Raw genomic sequence first — 20,212 nt, 5'->3', positions numbered from 1 at the left:
CTCAATCGAGGGCATTCAACAACTCATCTCGCGTTGCTTTGAAAATCAACATGAAGAAAACCAACATATAAAACAGGTATATTTTTACTCATAAATTTCGATGAACTTATATGGCAGAAAATAACTAGGGACAGAGAAGAGTGAAGAGAGCTAGGGAGACCTTCATCCAGTAGTGGATCGACCCCGGCAGATGATGATATTTAACCCTTATTGAGTACCGGTAATATTTAGTGAATAGAGACAAAAACTGGGTACAAATATCAATGCAATGTTATCATTACAGAATAGATTAATAAATAGAATTCCGATAGGCTATACCCCAATACACTACATTTTGAAGCAGGGTTTTGAATATGTGAGTGTCCTGCAAAAATTAAGCACACATTATAGAGTAAAACAGTGTGTTGCAACCTTCAAATATACCAATATTGAATGAGTGTTAAACCGAGAGCAGTTGTCAGAACGAAGGACAAGTTTAGAATGACATATTCTTGACACGTGTTTAAGTTTATCTCATATTCTTCTACACTCGAGATCGGTTGCCTGTTATTCCACACCCGTTAAGTATTTCAGTTCCCATTAATTCCGTATTCCCTGGTTATTATGTATTTTGATTTTCCATAGCAGTTAAAATGACCATGGAATTTTTATTACTATGGAAATATCTTTTTTTTATGCTAAAACCAGTTATTTCGAAAATGTTTTTACTTTGTCCGTGTCTGCTTCTAATCAGTGGCGGCCGGTGGTCTTCAGAATAGCATTTTCTGGTAGTGCGCAATGGTCTACCTTCTATAAAGAGAAGATTTTCTTCTTTCACCCTATCACGACCCAGCATTGGGGCATAGGGCAAGTACAAGTTCGCGCCACTTCCCTCGGTCCATCGCCAACTCTTGCGCCTTACGCCATGTCAGATCTGCAGCACGTAGGTCGCTTTTGTGGCACCGCTGCAGGGTGAGGGAGGGCCGGCCATGGCGACGGAACCTTTGAGGCTGTGCCATACGGGTACGAAGTGTTACACTCTTTGGTGGCATCCGGAATACGTGTCCTAGCCACGTAAGGTCGTAAAGCGTCTTTTCATGATTACCTCAATCACCGAAGGCTGCCGTGTTCTCTTACCGACTTCTCAGAAGGTAAATTAAATATGTCTTTGTTTATTTATACTATTTCTCTAAAAAGTTTTGAATGAACAGCTAGAATGATTTAATATCAATAAAGAATTATAAATGTCACATTTTATGGCTTTACGCTCCGAGCGAATAATGCATCAGCGATAGAGTGGTTTAGAAATAAACGCGGCAGGGTGTATTTTCGTAACATGTTGGCGATTCATTAAATATGTTAACTGTAAAATTGTTAAAAATTAACTCGCCAACATTGTTACAAAACAGAAACTGGCGTTTTTGTTTCTAGAGTCCTTTGTTTCGTGCGCCGATCTAAAAGTGTGTAAAAAATTCTACACAAAACGCCATTACAGGAGCATTCGGCCATCGTTTAAGTAGTATACAATGACCTCATTGTAATCCTGTGCAAACTGAAAATCTATTTGGATCGCAATCGATTTGCGCTCATGAACGGAGTATTGTTCATAATACTGCTATATGTTCTACTTCGCGAAGTGAGTGATACACGTATGAATAACAATGAAAAGTTGAGCGATGTCTTCAAAAATGCAGGCAGTGCGTAGCACTTGCATGGTATTAGAGGAGCCGTCGCTGCTTCTAATGTGTATTCAGTATTGGTAGGATGGGGTGACAAAAACACAGTGAAATCTTCAAAGTAACATTACTATTATTTAATGCTGTTGGAATGAATATACTAAGTTATTTTATGTGATTTAAATGTATTTTTTTGATGATAAAACCAGATCATTTCAGCTTCATTTTTGTGATGGAGCTTATGGACATTACACAGTGCCTCTGAGAATCCATGTCGCCATCTAGTTTTCCTGCATATGTATCAAAATCTGAATATACACTTTAGAAGCAAAGCCCACAAATAGTAGTATGGCCCCTATATCCTGAAGCGGGCCCCCCTACCTATCGCTAAGGTTAAGAGCCGTGTAATTTTCTACTAATACAATAGTGATCCCCGAATGGTAGTCTGCAGAACTGCAGGGTTCTGTGTAAAATAAAGGGTTTTCCGAGATTTTTGGCATTTTTAAATAAATCAACTTGAATTGTCAGCACAGTATCATATTTCTTTTATTTTGTTAACTGTCAATTCATGGTGGAACTGCATTGTATTGTTGTTTTTATTTAATAAGTACTTATTCCACTTATAATTAATATATTAGGACCGGTTTCGTCCGCCTCAGTGGGACATTTTCAACTGAATACAGTATTTAGTATTACAAAATTAATAATCTGATTATTTGATAATATTTTCACATCTTTTTCGTATCTACCCACCGCAATTCACATTAAATAGAGACAACTAAATATAATATTAAATAATATCAAGATATCATTTACGTTTTTACTCTTTCACTTTGCAGAAATAAATCAAAAAATAAGATAGTTATATTGTTCAACAAGCATTGTATTTTATTAGTAACTACATCATTCTTACATAGTATACAATTGAATTATAATGATTAATAATATCTTCTCAAGATATAGTTATATGAAAAAAATATTCAAAAAAGAAAGTTAACCCATCATCATATTACTAATTTCAGAAAGTTTAGCAGTCTAAAAATATACATATCGACGGCTTAATCTGCAAACCGGCCAACTCCATTTGGGAAAATTGTTCAGGAAAAAGAAAAAACATAATAATTTAACTATTGAGCAGAATTTAACAATTCCAAAAATACACTTGGAAATTATTTATTTAAAAAAAAACCTGCACTATGAATTAGTACACTATAATTTTAGCTTCCATTTTATATGTAAAGTATATTAAGGCGATACTTCAGTGAAACCGCAAATAATTTTCAACTATAGACGCAACGAAATTTTGGACTTGCTGGCAGTCTGACAGAGAACGTCGAGGTGTCAATACGTCATTTTGTTTCGTGATGGCGACGGGGGTATTAATTCTTAAATCGTGTAAAGATGACTAAAAACATTACCCATTTACTTTAAAAAGAAAACATGTCAATGAATATATTATTATTGTTACTAATAGAACAATAAACAGAACATTAAATGGACGCATGTTGGATTTATATGACAAATTATATTTCGGTCGGCATGCGTCATTTGCACCCGCGACCCGCAAGCCTAGCAACAATCTTTTTATACCATGCCTCAACTGAGGTATAGCCTTAATATAAAGAGCGGAGTTCTTCCATTTATGATATTGTAAATTTGGCACATGCAGTTGGGTGTTTTGTGTGAAGAACGATAACACATTTATTTATAGTTTTAGGAGTTTAAAGTTTTGTGTAAGCATAGAAAACATGCTTTATAACAAAATGTCATCAAAATCTCATTTTTGGTCAAAATTGCAGTTGGCTGGTACCCTCAGTTGATAGTATTAATTTATATATGAATATGGCAATTTTCAAATTATGTAGTGTGCCGTAAATGGTAAAAAGGTTACTCGCCTCTGGTGTAGCATTTTTAAAAACAATAATATGGAAGTACAAAAAAAACATTTGCATTGTTTATGTATATTTAATTACAGTGGCCTTCCACAAAGAACATTAAATAAAAGTATATTTAGGTACATAATTTTACTACCCTAACATACCACTACTATACTCAAATCAAAGTAATAAGAAATGCCAAATTTAATATTTTATAGATAACACATAAAAAAAATCAGTTGGTACTTGTCAATTAGGCCGGTGCAGATAGATGTGAATGGGTTTGCGAACTTGGCAAACCAAAACCTTAACACAACCCACTCAGTTGGTGCTTATTCCTGGGCTACTTCTGGTTTCTGTTTTAGGTTTTAAAAAAGCACGACGGACGATGCCAAACTGGTTTACGTCAAGCAGCCTAATTAACTATCGATTAATTGCAGTCGAACTTGGTTATTACGATCACGGAAATAGCGAGATCTTGGATGTAAAGAGGAAACATCCGTTGACATTATAGTTTATGATTTTCTCCAAACATTTATTCACTTCTATAATGAGCTACTTCTCGGCTATACCGACCAAAACTGTTAATGTGTCGATCCTTTAAAAACGACATTTTCGACCTTAAGCAATAAAATCCGACCGGCCAGTTAACTAGACTGATGCCGCCGGGATCGGATTACGTTTATGACACTAGTTAAGTGTCTAAGTACCTAATTGGTGTTTTCACCGACAACATTGAAAAAGTATCCATGCATATGGTTGAAATTGCATGTAAAAAATCCAAGCTTTGTAGTTTATGAATGGTATGCTTGTTTCGGGGATTTTTAGGATGGTTTTCAGATTTTTTATGTTCTATGCTTAAATAGAACGTGGCGCGAAAAATGTTATATAACGATATAACGAGTAATGCTTATAACGAGCAAATTCAGTAGGTCTCATATTTCTCGTAATAACCAAGTTCGACTGTAATTTAAACGGATTGTGATGTAAAATATCAATCTTTTCCAACTAGCTCTGTAACCTTTTGATGGAAAACTTGTCTAGCTTCTATCTGAAATGGTTCAGCAATGGCGGGTATCTGCTTCAATATACTACGCATCAAGTCCTCAGAAATCTCGGCTTTTCGAGTTTTCTTTAAATACTCATTTTCAACCAGCTTCAGTCCATCCCTGCACTTCAAGTATAATATTTTAGCATTCTTGGCGAGATTCTCTCTGTGCTCTTTGGTCACTTTCGGGACCGGAATAAAAATACTCGTTCCATCTTGCTGAGGGTTTAGATTGAGCCCAGAGCCGGCGATGGCTTTCAACACCACCGGAATAGCCTGCGGAAATGACGCCATGTGCAGGATCACAGTCTTGGGATTTTTTCTGACGACTTGCGCTAATTCTTGTAACTCGTAATCCTTGTTGTTGAAATGTATTTTCAAGGCTTCAATCGATCCTGTTGCAGATCTTATTGAGAGATTTTCTACGAAATCAGCTTTCAAATTAACGATGTGCTGTTGATATTCAGCTTTGATCTCTTGCAGGTTCACAATATTCGACATTTGCGATGAGCTAATTTCAACTTTGCCTCCTTTTCCCTTCTTATCCTTTCCTTTATCTTTGCTTTTGGCATAACCCCGGCAAATATCCAAATTCAATCCTGCAGGGATACATAGTTTTAACTCTCTATTATCAATGATAGAACTATATTTAGGCATTGGTATGCATGCAATAGAATGCATATGTTTGATTTGCAAGGGTACATATTTATAAGTTTTGGTTAAAAGTTTTAAAATATTGTTGGAAAACATATTCTTTAAATATAACACCTACTGAATATAACCTCTATTTCATACGTGACAGAAGTGACAGATATTCAGACATAAACAAAAAAAAGAGTTCAAAAATGGTTTAAACTTGATAATAATACGCATAGACAATTAAAAATGAATTATTTTTATGCGAAATCTTTTTAATTTTTTTAGATAATCTCTATTGAATTATTGGAAGCTGGAGAAAAAAAATTAGAAATTATTATAATTGGATGACAATGTTATGGGCAAACAAAGCTGGATTTATTGTTTAACAAGTTGGCAATCATGACTTTTATAAAATGGTCTAGTTTTTAATGTTAGGAATGTTGGTATTTCTACTTATAATTTGGGAAGGAAAATGTCATTTTTGCTCCGCTATGGGGGGCGAGTTTTAAAATTATCCACATTTAGAACGCTTGCAGTAGATAGACATTTTATATGTATTAAAAATAGAATTTGGTCATCCACTTTTATAGAAAGGCGTTATTACGGAGGTATTATCATGCCATTCAATTATATAAAAATATAGGTTAACCACTGATAACCTCAATTATTTTTTTGAATTTAATATTTTTGTTTTAAGATATTCAAGAAAGTTTCGTTCCGTTCGACACACTCGTGAGCAATAGAAGATGCCAAGCCAAACGAAGCGCCATAATACAAGTGAATTCAGATTTATCGTTCCCTGAACTCCATTCTTACTGTTCTCAATTTGGGACAATTGTTGGAGTACACCACTACACCGTATTTAATGGACAGCAGGTTTGCATTTTTAATAAATCAACACGCATTTTATATGTTAAAAAAATGAATAGAAAATCAGCGTTAGCATTTCGAATGCGGCGTCTTGTTATAAGAGCGGACCGTACAGTTTATAATTGCCACTCCGCACACTATCATACTAGGTACGCTTAACCTCTTCCACCGCTGAGCAATTTCATTCTGCGATTTGATTCTAACGCTTCTAAGCTTGCTGCTATAATCACCGGTGGGTATGTTCACCTACTAGTTACTACAACCTGTATCCGTGCGGGGCTTAACCATTATTACCCTCATGGTCCAATACATAAGGCACTGGGTTATCATCCAAGGATCCCGGGAAGGTTACAATTTAATTTGGTTTTCTTAAAGCTTGAGTTTATGTGATCATTTGACTTCTATTACTACATTACAGTTCACTACCCTACTTTCGTTGGGCCTCAGTCTGTCGTAGTACGCAGTTGATATTATTATACTGCAGGGGTGGCCAAGCTTTTAACCACTACGGGCGACCTGCTTTTGAAATTATTAACGGCGGTCTACTAACATTAAAAGAAGTAATTTAAAGCCAAAAATAAGTCTAAATTGAAAATAAACAGATAATGTCAATAACAATTCAATATCAAGCTATTTTAATAATAGCAATTAATGATGACTTCAGACAAACTCTTCTTCTTCAGAAAATTCCTGTTCCCATTCATCATTATAGTTTTTCATTCTCGGCTTCTTGGAACTTGTGGTCGGGTGACTCATTGTGGGTCAAAGAATAAAACTTCACTTAAAAAACCCGAAACGATGACACACACGTCCGCTATGTGGTAAGGTCGTCAAGTGACTTACCTACAAGTCAACTCTTGTTTTACCCGTCGGGTTTTAGAGAAACTGTCGTCGATAATAGGCTAACTTCGAGATTGTAGCGCGTTGTCTCTGTCGCACGACTTGTCTCGCACGCTGTGTGGAACGGGCATCAGAGATGTGTACATATCAGACAGACGGGCGAGTAGGAATAGTTACGCGGTCAACGCTTTGGCCACTCCTGCATTATAGAGTTCCGAATCCGGATTTTTTTTTACTGAAACCAAACATTCAATAACATAAGGGTTCCACAGACCTGCTGTTTATACTATATCACATTATTGGGAATATTATTTCATCGATTGTATTTCTTTCAGAATTTCATGCTTGTCGAATTTAGTAGTGAAGCTGAATCCTCGAAGCTAATATCTCATGGCTGCTTTGTCACCGAACTTGATCTGATTCCCGTGAAGTCTTCATTCCTTTGGTTCAGGCCCAGCAAAGGAATGGGCAACCATATATGGAACGTCTTAAAGTCCAACAGACCGTCCGACAATGCCCAGCTAGTCGTTAGGGATGGCTGCGAAATATCCAGCGAAGCAGCGGTTTTAAAAAGCATCATAGAAGCTGATGATGTATCACAGCAAATTCAAACACTGTACGATATGACATGTTTGAATGATCTTGGCACGAGACTGCGCTACATGGTGGCACGCCAGGTAATGAAGTATTTATGTTCATTTTAACAATTTTTTTCTCTTGCAGTTTGTCAAATTCAATGTTCACATGCAATAATGACTCAATATACACTTTTGGAGGTATGATGATGTGTGGGCGATGAGAGTTTATTGGTTGATACAGGATACACTGAATACAATAATAAGGATGATGACGTGAGATTATAATCGCGAGGTAATGATGTATTGATAAGATTGATATGATCAAGAGATTAATTATAAGAATGCACTGAGAGACTTGATTTGAGTGGAATAACAGATGTACTATGTCGAGTGAAGAACTCGTGACTATAGCAGTACCTACATCTCGTGACGGACTCAATGAGTGGAGTGTAGATTCGTAGATTGTTCTTGTTATTTATATTAATGCAGTACATGTAACCCCCCGTTAAGCTAAATTTCGCGATCAAAGGGGGGGATTCCTTTGTTTGACCTCTCTACGTTTACATATTGTGCAAAATTTGCGATTACTGTCAAGTAATGCATTACAGCCATGTTTTATAGCACTCACTCGGTCGTAATGTCCTTCGTTGTCTTCTAACAACTCCATGCATCCATTGTGAAGAGAAAGGGCTTTTTCAATGGTTTTAACACTTAACTTTCGCACGGGAACAGGTTCGGAGACGTCATTTTCTAGGGTCGTATGGCAGTCCATTTCCTACAGTTCTTCATTAGTTAAGGGTTCGCCGTGTGATTTAAAAAAAGTTTGAATATCATCTTGATACCAGATAAAGGTATCCCCTGGGATACTACCGCAGCTGACCGAAGCATCAGTTTTCCCAAAAGGACACCTCAGCCTACCTCAGCCTAAAATTGTCCTTATGCAGTCCATTTCAGTCAAATAGCCATTGCCAATACCATTTAGATGACAACATTCTTTTTGCCATAAGTTCTCTCTGGGTACGAACTATGGCAATACAGAAACCGGATGGCCGCAACCGCCGCCATCAGAGAGAGAGTTCCGCGGAAAGAGAGAGATGACCACTGACGCGTGGGTGGGCAATATAACCGGCCGGCGCCAGCCGGCTCGCCCTCTTGCCGCCAGCCCGTTGCCCCGAAAGGTCCTCGCAGAACCTCGCCGTGTCCCGCCATCTTGTTATTATTTAGTACGCCGCGAGTTGCCGATCCCGCCGTGTCCGCTATTTTCCGAGTTGAGATATATCGCTGTACGCCGCGAGTTGTCGATATCGCCGTGTTCCGCCGCCTGGTGAGTTCAGTTATCTATAACGGTACGCCGCGAGTGCCAATACCGCCGTATTCGCCATTTGTCGAGTTTGGATATATCGCTGCACGCCGCTAGTTGTCGATATCGCCGTGTTCCGCCATCTTGTGGAATCGACAGTGTACAAGCTCGTCGCCTCGTGCCTGTCACCTCGTGACCACCGAGTCTGCGCCCCTCGCTGTTACCTCGTGCCCACAGAGCCTGCGCCCCGGGCTTGCCACTCGGTCCATCGAGTCTGCGCTCCAGCCGCCACCACGTGCTCGTCGCCTCGTGCCCCCGCCGGCGCCCGTGACCACCGATTCTGCGCCCCGGGCTTGCCACTCGGTCCATCGAGTCTGCGCTCCAGCCGCCACCACGTGCTCGTCGCCTCGTGCCCCCGCCGGCGCCCGTGACCACCGATTCTGCGCCCCGTGCTGCTGCCTCGTGCCCTCGGGAGTCTGCGCCCCTCGCTGTTACCTCGTGCCCACAGAGCCTGCGCCCCGGGCTTGCCACTCGGTCCATCGAGTCTGCGCTCCAGCCGCCACCACGTGCTCGTCGCCTCGTGCCCCCGCCGGCGCTCGTGCCTGTCATCTCGTGACCACCGATTCTGCGCCCCGTGCTGCTGCCTCGTGCCCTCGGGAGTCGGCGCCCCTCGCTGTTACCTCGTGCCTCCAGAGCCTGCGCCCCGTGCTGGCTCACGCTTAATCTCAATTATATCAGTCCATGTCCTTACAGTTAATACAACCAGCCGGCGCTCGTGCCTGTCATCTCGTGACCACCGATTCTGCGCCCCGTGCTGCTGCCTCGTGCCCTCGGAAGCCTGCGCCCCTCGCTGTTACCTCGTGCCCACAGAGCCTGCGCCCCGTGCTGGCTCTCGCTTAATCTCAATTATATCAGTCCATGTTAATACAGTTAATACAATAGTAATCTATCAATAAATGCCGACCTAACAATCCGTGTTTCAGTCTCCTGCCCCTCACTCTTGCCCTAAGCCCTGTGTCACGGCCCGCCGAATTCGTCTCACCAACGAAGGCCGGTGACATACTGGCGCCCCACGTTGGGCGCCAACTTATCACCGGCCTTCTGCGCGCTCTGAAGCGGAGATGGCAGGCCGTGATAACGTCAAGGTCAAAGCGGGGGTGGGGGACAGAAACGCACGGGGTATTTGGTCAAGGCTGGTTTATTTCATCGTTTTGCAGGGTAGTCGTTACAGATACGATACAGGTTATTGTCGTCGTTGGCGGTCGGTTGGTAATTGGCGGGCTGCAACGTGGTGTCGCGGCTGGGCTGCTGATTGATTGCTTGGCATCCGAGGCGAGTCAGTGCTTGCGGCGTGGCGATCTGCCGATGTCAGATGTGGTCTTTTTGGCGGGCTGTCCGGAATGCTGGCTTGGCTTCGCGTCCGAGGCGAGCGAAGGCGAGAAGAGATTTTGCCGATGTCAGATGCTGCTGGTTCGGCGGTTGATGTAAGAGAGATGCTGGCTGGTCGACGTATCAGGCAAGAGAGAGCTTTCGCGCCCATCCAGATCCAACTGCCAGATTCGCGGCGTCCTGTTTTATCCGTCGGTCAGGAAGCTCCCTGTTTTACCGACGGATTGACTAGTGGCGGCGCGAGCGGCCGTTTTTGATAGACCGCGTCTGTTTTGGCGGGAATTTGACGAATTTGAATTTCAAGGAGACGGTTTCCGCTCGGCCGAGGGTTGCGATCACCGCGAAGAGTGGATGTAGGCTGTGGTATTTTGGGAAATATGATGGTTCGGTCCGCCCTTTGAGGTAGTCTCCTGTGGGAGATTTCCATCTGGTATCAATCTATATCAACACCTTCGATGCCTCCGGATAAGGCTATAAGACTAATCTCTTCGATGATATTTTGAATATCATTTTCATAATTGCAGTGAACTTCAACAATTTCACTGAACAACCTTTTCCAAACACCCTTCATACACGACTGGGTGACTTCATTCCACGCGTCGTCGATGTTTCTGATAGCTTTCATAATATTAATTTGTTTGCACCAAACCCGCATGGCATCTCTATCACCTCCATTAGTTTCTTCAATGAGTTGAGAGAAGAGAAGAGGAAATAAACATACGTGTTGGCATTAGTTTTCAATAGAGTCCTGTCTTATCCACATTAAAAATTAAATTTGGTGGGTAATATCCCCTTTCCACAATTTCCAAAGAAGGATCACGATATAACGAAACCGCACTCGCCGGGGTCGCTATGAATGGGTTACCTGTGCATATATTACCATGGATATTGCCGTAATTCTCAATCAAAACAAACACCACTGCTCTAGTTATGATTGAGGAAACACTGACAATTATTATCGCTAATGTTTTTTTTTAATAACAAAACTTACATAAGTGTGTCACTAATTTAATCCAGAGTAGCATGATCGCTACACACTGAAGTTATTTAAATAAGTACAAATCAATCAGTTTGAGATCATAGGTTACTAATCATTAAACACTAATTACCTGTTTTTCAGGAGTAAAGAGTAACCATGTGAAATCTGTGTAAGTCAATGAGTCTGACATGTACCGTTTTGTAACCAGAAATTAAATAAACAGTTAACTTCTTTCCGACAAAGTAAAATTATTTCTATAATTATCTGCAGTTTGTAGTCTTAGTTCAATGAAAACGGATACGTATGACTGACAAAGTTTATTGTGCACTATTTATGCCGGATCTTAACAGCCTACCTCCACCCTTTGCCACTGATACCCACAAATGTTGTGATATATTCAATCAGTTGAAGTCCGTGTATATCCTGATCATCCACGGAATTAAATCATCATTACATCTTCTCAAGGTTTGGAAAGATATTCTCAAAGTATACCATTAGCAAACTTTCACATCTGGTTTTAATAAAACACATGGGCAGATGGAAACATAGGCCATGGCCCACATTGAAATAATGACAAAACCATGCGAAAATTTTAATTAAAAAAAGCAACCCTGCATTTCACAATCAAAATTTTTGCTATTTTTTAAATTCTGATTGCCTGATAATTACTAAATTATTTTTTTATTGACATACAATGGTAAAAGTACCTATGAAAAGTGCACTATAGGGTTTGAATAACAATTTAAAATTATTAGTTTGTAATATAAACTTTTTATTCTAGTTGTTTGTGAATATGTAGGTGTTACCTGTTACTATCTTCAGACAGAGTGTACCTTTTAGTTAGCATCTTATGTTTATTTTAATACCCTAAAGCTATGTTACGTTGTAAAACTAATATTAAGTGTGTCTTTCAAATCAATCTCAAACCAATTGTCAATGATATATTCTGCGGTCAGTGAACTCGGTTGAGCAAACTGCCTCGCAAAACATGTAAATAATATCTCTTGCTAAATTCACCATTCATAAGAATTTATGGAATGCAGACGCATCAATTTCAAGCCAATTGTGATTGCGAGGAAATTTATTAGAACGAGCGTGCGAAAATGCGATGTTGCAACTTTGTATCAAGAAATACATTATAAATTAATTGATAACATTGTGTCATAATGCAAACAGAGACAGAATTCTACGAAATGGTTTACAGGGCATGAACCCACCATCTGTCATTCATCCCAAGCCAACTTTAAGTTTCCTTTGTCTCAATTCACTATAAAAACCGAGGGGGCGAGATATCAACTACACATACGTATTAACGCCGTTCAACTTTCTAGACGCATCTACGATCTCACGATTAGTAATTTTTCTCGTAGCACAATCTACGTAATTATTAATTGTAAAATTCATTAATCTCATTGTACGAATCTGTATTAACGATTGTATCTTTTTGATGGTTAAGGGAAATAAACTGGGACTAATTTATCACCCACAAAATCCATCTACTCATTGGAACCTACTTACCCCATCATTCATCCCTTACCTCAAATATAACGGTACTCAAAATAATTTTGTTTTGTTGGAAACAAGTAGAGGACATTAAAAACTGTAGGTATTTATTTAACTTCAGGTCAAAATATGACAGTTGGCTGATTTGATTCACTATTTAAGTTACTCATTGCGCGTGCTTACCGATAAAAGCAAATAATGTGCGCTCACTCGTTACCTGTCAAACACTATATGCCCGAATAACAGGTGTTTAGTGATCAGTGACATACCATGCATCTCAGCCCAAGATTCTAATAGATTACTCACTTGTTTTGAAAACGGCAAGTTTTTTAGTTATATAAGTTTTTCTTAAACTTATTTCAGGTGGAGAGTGCGTTAATTGGACTGTACCCAGATGCAACCGTTCGTCCTTTTGGATCCACAGTAAATGGTTTCGGAAAGATGGGATGTGACTTAGATTTATTGTTACGATTTACTGCTGACAATGAACTGGTGTGTAAAAATATAGTGATATTAACTTATATTTAGTTCTTCTTGTCTACTAAAACTGCTCAGCTTTTGTTTATTTAAAACAGGTATAGACAGAAATCATTAAAAATATTTACATAAAATACACGATGAACTTAGAGCGCTTGTGAGCAGGTATTAAAAAGGCCAAGTGTTAAAATTTGTCGCAATTAAGCATGGCAGTCGTAGTATAGTGGTAATGTACATGGCGAGAAACCCAAGAGACACAGGTTCGATTCCTGCCGGGTGTCTTACTTTTTTCAAAAAGATTTTTTCTATTGGTTATAATATATTTTCTCAGAAGTGTTTTCAAAATTATGACTTATGCATTTGTATTACGTCAATCAATCTATTCCATAGAACACCGTGATGTCGAAATTTAGACACTCTTTCATTTTTGTAAACATTGTACTACGGTGTTTGGTCTATCGTCACCGTTTATACTTTAGCAAATTTCAGGAGTGTGAGCCGGAGGGGCGCTTGGTCTTCCACACAAAGAAATCCACAATGTCGGGGCGCGGCCAGCAGCAGAGGTTCATGGAGGTGATAAGTGACATTGTGCAGCTCTTCATTCCCGGCTGCAGCCACGTCAGGAGGATACTGCAAGCCAGGATACCCATCATCAAGTACAACCAAGATTATGCGGGGCTGGAGTGCGATTTGTCCATGGCTAGTATGTTAGTGAAACCTTTTCATTTGCAATTGACAGTCTAATTATATTTCTGCCGAACGCAACTAAAGCAGTAAACTGTCCCTCCTTGTTCCCTATCAGCTAATGCGAAGACTGAAGATTTCATTGTCAATTTTTATCGCTCACTGTTATTCTGCAGCCAGAAACCCAATGATCGACAACATTTATTAATGTAGATTCTGAAATTATGATTTTAAAATGTAATGTCAAAAATAAAATGACAATGGTCGCCATTTCGACTTTTGTAAGAATGTGCAAATATAATAAACATTTTGTATACTTAATTTACTAAAACGTAAACTTCTTTATATATTTACGTTGGTTGATTTGCAAATGTGAAAATTACTATACATACGCTGTATCATTATTTCGACATCACGACTGCAAATTTTTTTCCAAGGGGCATACTGGCGTATACCAGTAGCGAAGGGTGGAGGTAAGCTGTTAAGATCCGCCATAAATAGTGCACACTAAACTTTGTCAGTCATGCATATTTGTTTTCATTGAAATAAGACTACAATTTACAAATCTTCGGTCCCTATTAAAAAAGTCGGATCTGCAAAATGCTATTTTTCAGTACGAGCAATCAAAGATGTTTTATCAAATATCCTTTGTGACCTATTGCTTGCCATAATGAATAAAAATACGGGTTATAGAAACTCTTAGAACATAGCAGCAACTGTCAGATCCGACGCATCTTTCTCACCCACGCCCAGCCAACAATGTCGGTTGGTAAGAACCGACATTGTTATTCGGACACTCTTGGTAGATCCGTCATTTTTAACTTGAGTATCTCGAAATTTTTCAAACAAACAAAAAAAACTGTGATTGTGGTATAAATGTTTAAAGTGTTTAAATAACTTTTACGTAATAATCCAAAAATGACAAAATTTCAGATCCGACTTTTTTAATAGGGACCGACGAAATGGTGTTGGTTAGTTTTTAAAATTCAATTAAACCCTGCGAAACCAAGCCATCATAGATAGTTAATAGTCAAAAAATACTCATCTATCTATAAAATATGTAAAATTATGCAATTAAATCTCTATATATATAAAAATCTCGTGTCACGATGTTTGTGGTCGAACTCCTCCGAAATGGCTCGACCGATTTTTATGAATTTTTTTATGTATATTTGTTAGGTATGAGAATAGGTCAACAAGTATATTTCATACCGCTAGGTGATTAGGGTATCTCTATCCAGAAAAATTTTCTTTTATTTTTTTGACAATTTTTTTTTTGTATTTTTTTTATTATTTGGCATAAAAAAATACCTATAACCCCAAGTTTTCACCAGCCTACCCTCACCCTCCCATTTTTTAATTGCCCTTTAATTATTTTTGTATGAACAAATTTAACCGTCGTTCGTATTTCAAACAGAACGAAATTATTTATGTTGTTGAATGACAGATGGCGCTACGTCCGAGAAGAATTCAAGAGAAGCGTCGCGTCATTTTGACATTTCATTCGGCATATCACAACGCAGTGCGTGCAAAATTTTGTACGATTTATTTTAATTTATCTATTTTTATGTGCGTGTATTACAGTGCACAATGCCAGCAAGACGCAAGGGGGGCCATCTGGGCAGTCGAACGAATAAAGCAACAAACATGCGAAATAGTAGAGCAGAAAGAACAGACGAACAAATCCAACAAAATAACAAAAACGTGCGTGTAAGTATGTCGCAATTGCGTGCATCTCAATCACAAGAGGCACGAGCTGAACGAAATCAACAACGACAATTGGAACGGAGCCAAGCGCGCCGGTTTGTAGTTAACACACGCAGAGCAAATGACCGACAACGCCAACAAGTACATCGAACATTTACATCCGCTTCGTTCCTTCGACTCGCATTCGAGTACGAGCAAGATATTGAATATTCCGCTCATCCGAAAGTGCTGATTGGTGCTATGGACAAAGAATGTCCCCATTGTCATGCGCTCAAATTCAAACATGAGTCAGCCGGGATGTGTTGCGCATCAGGAAAAGTGCAACTACCAAAAATTGAGATACCATCAGAACCATTGAACGGCTTGCTCATCGGCACGGTTCCAGATTCAAACCTGTTCCTGAAGTCCATTCGCACATTCAATTCATGCTTCCAAATGACTTCGTCCGGAGCAACAGAAATAGTTCACAATACTGCGGCAAATGGTCAACAATTCCATTCTACGTTCAAAATCAAAGGCCAAGTATATCACAAAGTAGGCTCATTGCTGCCAATGCCGAACGAACCACATACATTTTTACATCCATCAGGGCATCATGAGGACATCAATCATGTGGATGCACGTTGCGGCTACAATAGCCTCAATTTGCCTAATACCAGGCGCATCGTCGGCGATATGGACGCCCTGTTGAATAAGCACAATGAATTATTGAAATTCTTCAAAGCACACATGCACGAATTGCAAAGTGACAATCAGGCTATTGTCATCAATCCTGATAAAACACCAGCTGGAGAGCACGTACGTCGATTCAATGCGACTGTTGTTGATGACATTGCTGGAATCATGGTTGGCGACCGCACATCGACGCGAGAAATCGTGATTCGAAGAAGAAACAATAATCTGGAGTTCATCGCTGACACACACCGTTCATAGGACGCTCTCCAATATCCGCTAATTTTCTGGAAGGGACAAGACAGTTATTGCATAAACATTAAACAACGAGATCCTGTCACAGGTAATTCATTCATTATGAACATCATTACTCATTTTGAATTGAGAAAATGAATGGTAAATGTTTTTTTTGTTTTTATCGGCGGTCATCGTCTACAGCGCTCTATTCCTCTTTCTGTCATAGATCCCATCCCCACACACTTACGATACATTCGTTATTTTTTATTTAACAACCAAAATATTCACTAGAAATAATTTATATGGCAGAACAACGTTTGCTGGGTCAGCTAGTAATACATAACTTTGGATATTTTATAGATAGAATAATATTTTTTATCTATTATAGTTTGGTTTCGCCAGGCCTTAATGAATTTAAAAAAATTAACCAACAATATGTGTAATATATATTCTTAATCCAATGAACACAAATAAGTATATTAATAAGCTTATAGAAGACAGACTCTACATGTACATTTTCTTGTCGATATGTACCACCAGCAGTAAATCCATGCACAAGTAGATGCGGTAGTATGGTAGATACATCAATACACTTTACTATATTATCCTTTTAGAATAGGAAAGGACGTAAAATACACGGTGAGTGTCCAATAATGACCGACGGTGAAAGTCTCAAGGAATTTTATGTTTGTGCGCACTTCATTGTGTTTTGTTTCAATTTAGATGCTCCATGATTTGGAGATGCGACTTGCGACAAAGGAAAAAAAACTAGGTCATATGTGGTTGTAATGTCTCGCCTGATTCATTGAATTTTAATTGCTCGATGCTACAAATTAATCTTTGGTAAGTACGACTATAATAACCGATCTCCATAACCATGGCCCCCATATCCTGAAGCGGGCCCCCAGGCCTAGATGTTTGGCGGGTCCCCCTACCTATTGCTAAGGTTAAGAGCCGTGTAATTTTCTACTAATAAAATAGTGATCCCCAAATGGTATTCTGCAGAACTGGGTTCTGTGTAAAATAAAGGGTTTTCCAAGATTTTTGGCATTTTTAAATAAATCAATTTGAATTGTTGGCACGTTATCATATTATGAAGCAATGATCGCGACCCCCTTTTGTGATAGCCAAGTAACACACGGCCTTTCGCCATATTGGATAAAATAGTTGTTTTTATTAGCCAGGAATCACACTAAAAATAATTATAAAATTCCACTTGGGAAATAGCACTGCAGGCGACTTTTTAACTATTGGCACGAATTTGTAGTGTATATTTATCTCGCTTAAGTGATCGACCCACCACGCCGGGCCTCCAGGCTAGAGCCCTGTCAGCCCCCCCGTTGGGGGGTCATGTCCATAACATACTGTAAACCGAATTCCTTTGATTCCGGATTAACATGGTAACATTTTTTTCATTGCAGGACAGGAGTGTACATGTCTGAACTGCTGTACATGTACGGATGCTTCGACGAGCGGGTGAGGCCTCTGGTGTTTGCGGTCAGGAAGTGGGCGCAGAATGTTGGAATCACTAACCCGTCGCCCGGAAGGTGGATCACCAATTTCCCGTTGACTCTGATGGTGCTGTATTTTTTACAGAACACGGACGGTGGCGCCATTTTACCCAGCTTCAATCAACTCAAAAAAAATGCAGGTATGATAAATAAACACATCATCAACAATATATTACTTAGTATAAGTTCACGACCTTGTCCGATCCTAATAAGATCATATGGGCCTCCACAGGGTGGAGGTTTGTATTGACAGATTTTGATTTTACGAGAAATGGATGTCAGCCACTTGCTCAACCTATTAGGTCCATACTCTGACTCATACACAAATTGAAAAACAATGTGTACTTGCCAGACCCAGGATTCGAACCTGGGACCCACGACGCTATGGTATAAGTACATAGTTAATGATTATTTTTTCGATTACATTCTACAAATTAATATCTTTGTCGAAAACTAGTTGAAATAAAAAGGTAGCCATAGTTTACCAGTTAACCGAATTTTCGTTTTGGTGTTCTTGCGCTTGCCAATAATTTTTAAACATATTTTTTTCTTTTAAGACTGAAGGTATAAAAATTTAAGAGTATAACATTTTTAATTAACTATTTTTTTTTGTTCAACGAATAGGTAATTCACATGATTGAAGAATGTAACATTCACACATAATAAAAAATAGTTACTTAATTAAAAATTACTAGCAAGTTCAAGTAAGTTACAACAAAAAATCTGGAGTGATCCGTGACATCGGTTAGTAATTAAAGTAATTCCTACTTTGATTTAAAATACAAAAGCCGATCGCCAATTTGGAAACAAAAAAAAGTCATTGAGATGCAGGTTCGATTCCTGCCGGTGTCTTATTTTTTTCAAAAAGATTTTTTCTATTGGTTATAATATATTTTCTCAGAAGTGTTTTTCAAAATTATTTATGTTCAACATAACATTCCTTTTATTGAAAATACATTTTTAATCCTTTCCATGCGGACGGTACACCTGTTGTACACTAATTAATTGGCCATTCGATATAATTAGCATGTTATTTAAATGCGGTGATTAAATGCTCCGCGGTCAACAAGTTAACATATAACTAAAGTAATTCGTCAATAATAGGCTGCTATTTTCTTTTTAGAGAACATAGATTTTCACATAATTATATAGTTGCCAATTCAACCATTTGATAAGTTTAACTGCTGTTGTTTACAAAGCTTATATTACTCCCATTATCTAAGTAGTTCAATCTCTTTGGTCTAGCATTTTCTTAGTAATTTTTCTTTGCTAAAAGTAAATAAATAAAATCCTGTATCAGATTATTTTTTAATTAATTAAGTTTGGTTTTTAATCAGGCATGTTTTTTTATTTACAGGAAAATCAGACAAAAGATTGACTGACGATTTAGTAAATTGCACTTTCCAAAGAGATATAAGACCATTATTATTTAAGAATGAATCATCGAAGAATGTCAGCTCACTCGAGACACTCCTGCATCAGTTCTTCGAGTTTTATGCCTCCTTTGAATTCTCCATAAACGCAATATCAATTAACGAAGGAAAACCTGTACGGAAACCGGATTTCGCACCCCTTTATATAGTCAATCCCCTCGAAGTTAATTTGAATGTCAGTAAAAACGTTAGCATAGAGGAGTGCGAAAGATTACGGATTGAACTACGGAATGCGTCATGGCAAATGGAGTCGTGCAGTGAGAAACTGTTGGATGACGTGTGGGGTGTCGCAGTCGCGCTAAGAATGGCCAATAAAACTTCCATAAAACAGCAAACAAATCAACATAATATGCCTTCCAATAGACTTGTCGCAATTAAAGACTTATTCAATGAAGGGGGTGATTCGTCATACAGTATCGACAAAGACCTCGTGTTTAACAGCCTGCACGGTGAGATATTGGAGATGGCCAAAGGAAATCAGACGGAAAAGGTGCAGTTTAAAAACAGTGAGGTTAAGAAACACGTCATCAAAATACAGAGAGAGATCAGCGATACAAATAAGAGATTGAAGAAGATTATTGATAAAGGTACGGAAACCAAGGATTTAGTCACATTCAGAAGAAAGACGAGAAGAAGATGAGGTTACAGGAATCTTTAAAAACGACTGTACTTGTGTAAATTTGTAACGTTTTATAGTGATACTAAAATTAAAACATTTTGAACTTTTATTTTGTTTTGTTATATACATATTGAATGAGTAGTTACGAGATTTCCTAATGGTGGCGCTTTTAGCAATGGACTGTATAATTTGAA

The 20,212-nt window shown here is 38.7% G+C and overlaps 3 protein-coding genes across 3 annotated transcripts; 1 reads left to right on the top strand and 2 right to left on the bottom strand.

Moving 5' to 3' along the window:
- Positions 1-2,520: 2,520 nt before the first annotated feature.
- Positions 2,521-5,412, bottom strand: mRRF1 (mitochondrial ribosome recycling factor 1). Its single transcript, XM_085948886.1, has one exon. The coding sequence runs from the start codon at positions 5,328-5,330 to the stop codon at positions 4,527-4,529; it is 804 nt and encodes a 267-aa protein (XP_085805012.1). The 5' UTR covers positions 5,331-5,412; the 3' UTR covers positions 2,521-4,526.
- Positions 5,413-5,670: 258 nt separating this feature from the next.
- Positions 5,671-20,125, top strand: LOC147070769 (poly(A) RNA polymerase, mitochondrial-like). The gene is made up of 7 exons (XM_085949186.1): positions 5,671-5,827; positions 5,917-6,095; positions 7,265-7,606; positions 13,042-13,170; positions 13,645-13,862; positions 17,877-18,106; positions 19,324-20,125. The coding sequence occupies exons 1-7, from the start codon at positions 5,692-5,694 to the stop codon at positions 20,037-20,039; spliced, it is 1,950 nt and encodes a 649-aa protein (XP_085805312.1). The 5' UTR covers positions 5,671-5,691; the 3' UTR covers positions 20,040-20,125.
- Positions 8,329-9,773, bottom strand: LOC147070770 (uncharacterized). Its single transcript, XM_085949205.1, has 2 exons — positions 9,303-9,773; positions 8,329-9,266 (listed from the first exon to the last, which is right to left on the bottom strand). The coding sequence occupies exons 1-2, from the start codon at positions 9,414-9,416 to the stop codon at positions 8,838-8,840; spliced, it is 543 nt and encodes a 180-aa protein (XP_085805331.1). The 5' UTR covers positions 9,417-9,773; the 3' UTR covers positions 8,329-8,837.
- Positions 20,126-20,212: the final 87 nt, after the last annotated feature.

This window comes from Rhyacophila brunnea, unplaced genomic scaffold (genome assembly GCF_057557595.1).
Source record: "Rhyacophila brunnea isolate RB1 unplaced genomic scaffold, BYU_Rbru_1.0 scaffold_21, whole genome shotgun sequence".
Classification (NCBI taxonomy): domain Eukaryota; kingdom Metazoa; phylum Arthropoda; class Insecta; order Trichoptera; family Rhyacophilidae; genus Rhyacophila; species Rhyacophila brunnea.
This window is presented reverse-complemented; position numbering and strand designations above follow the sequence as displayed.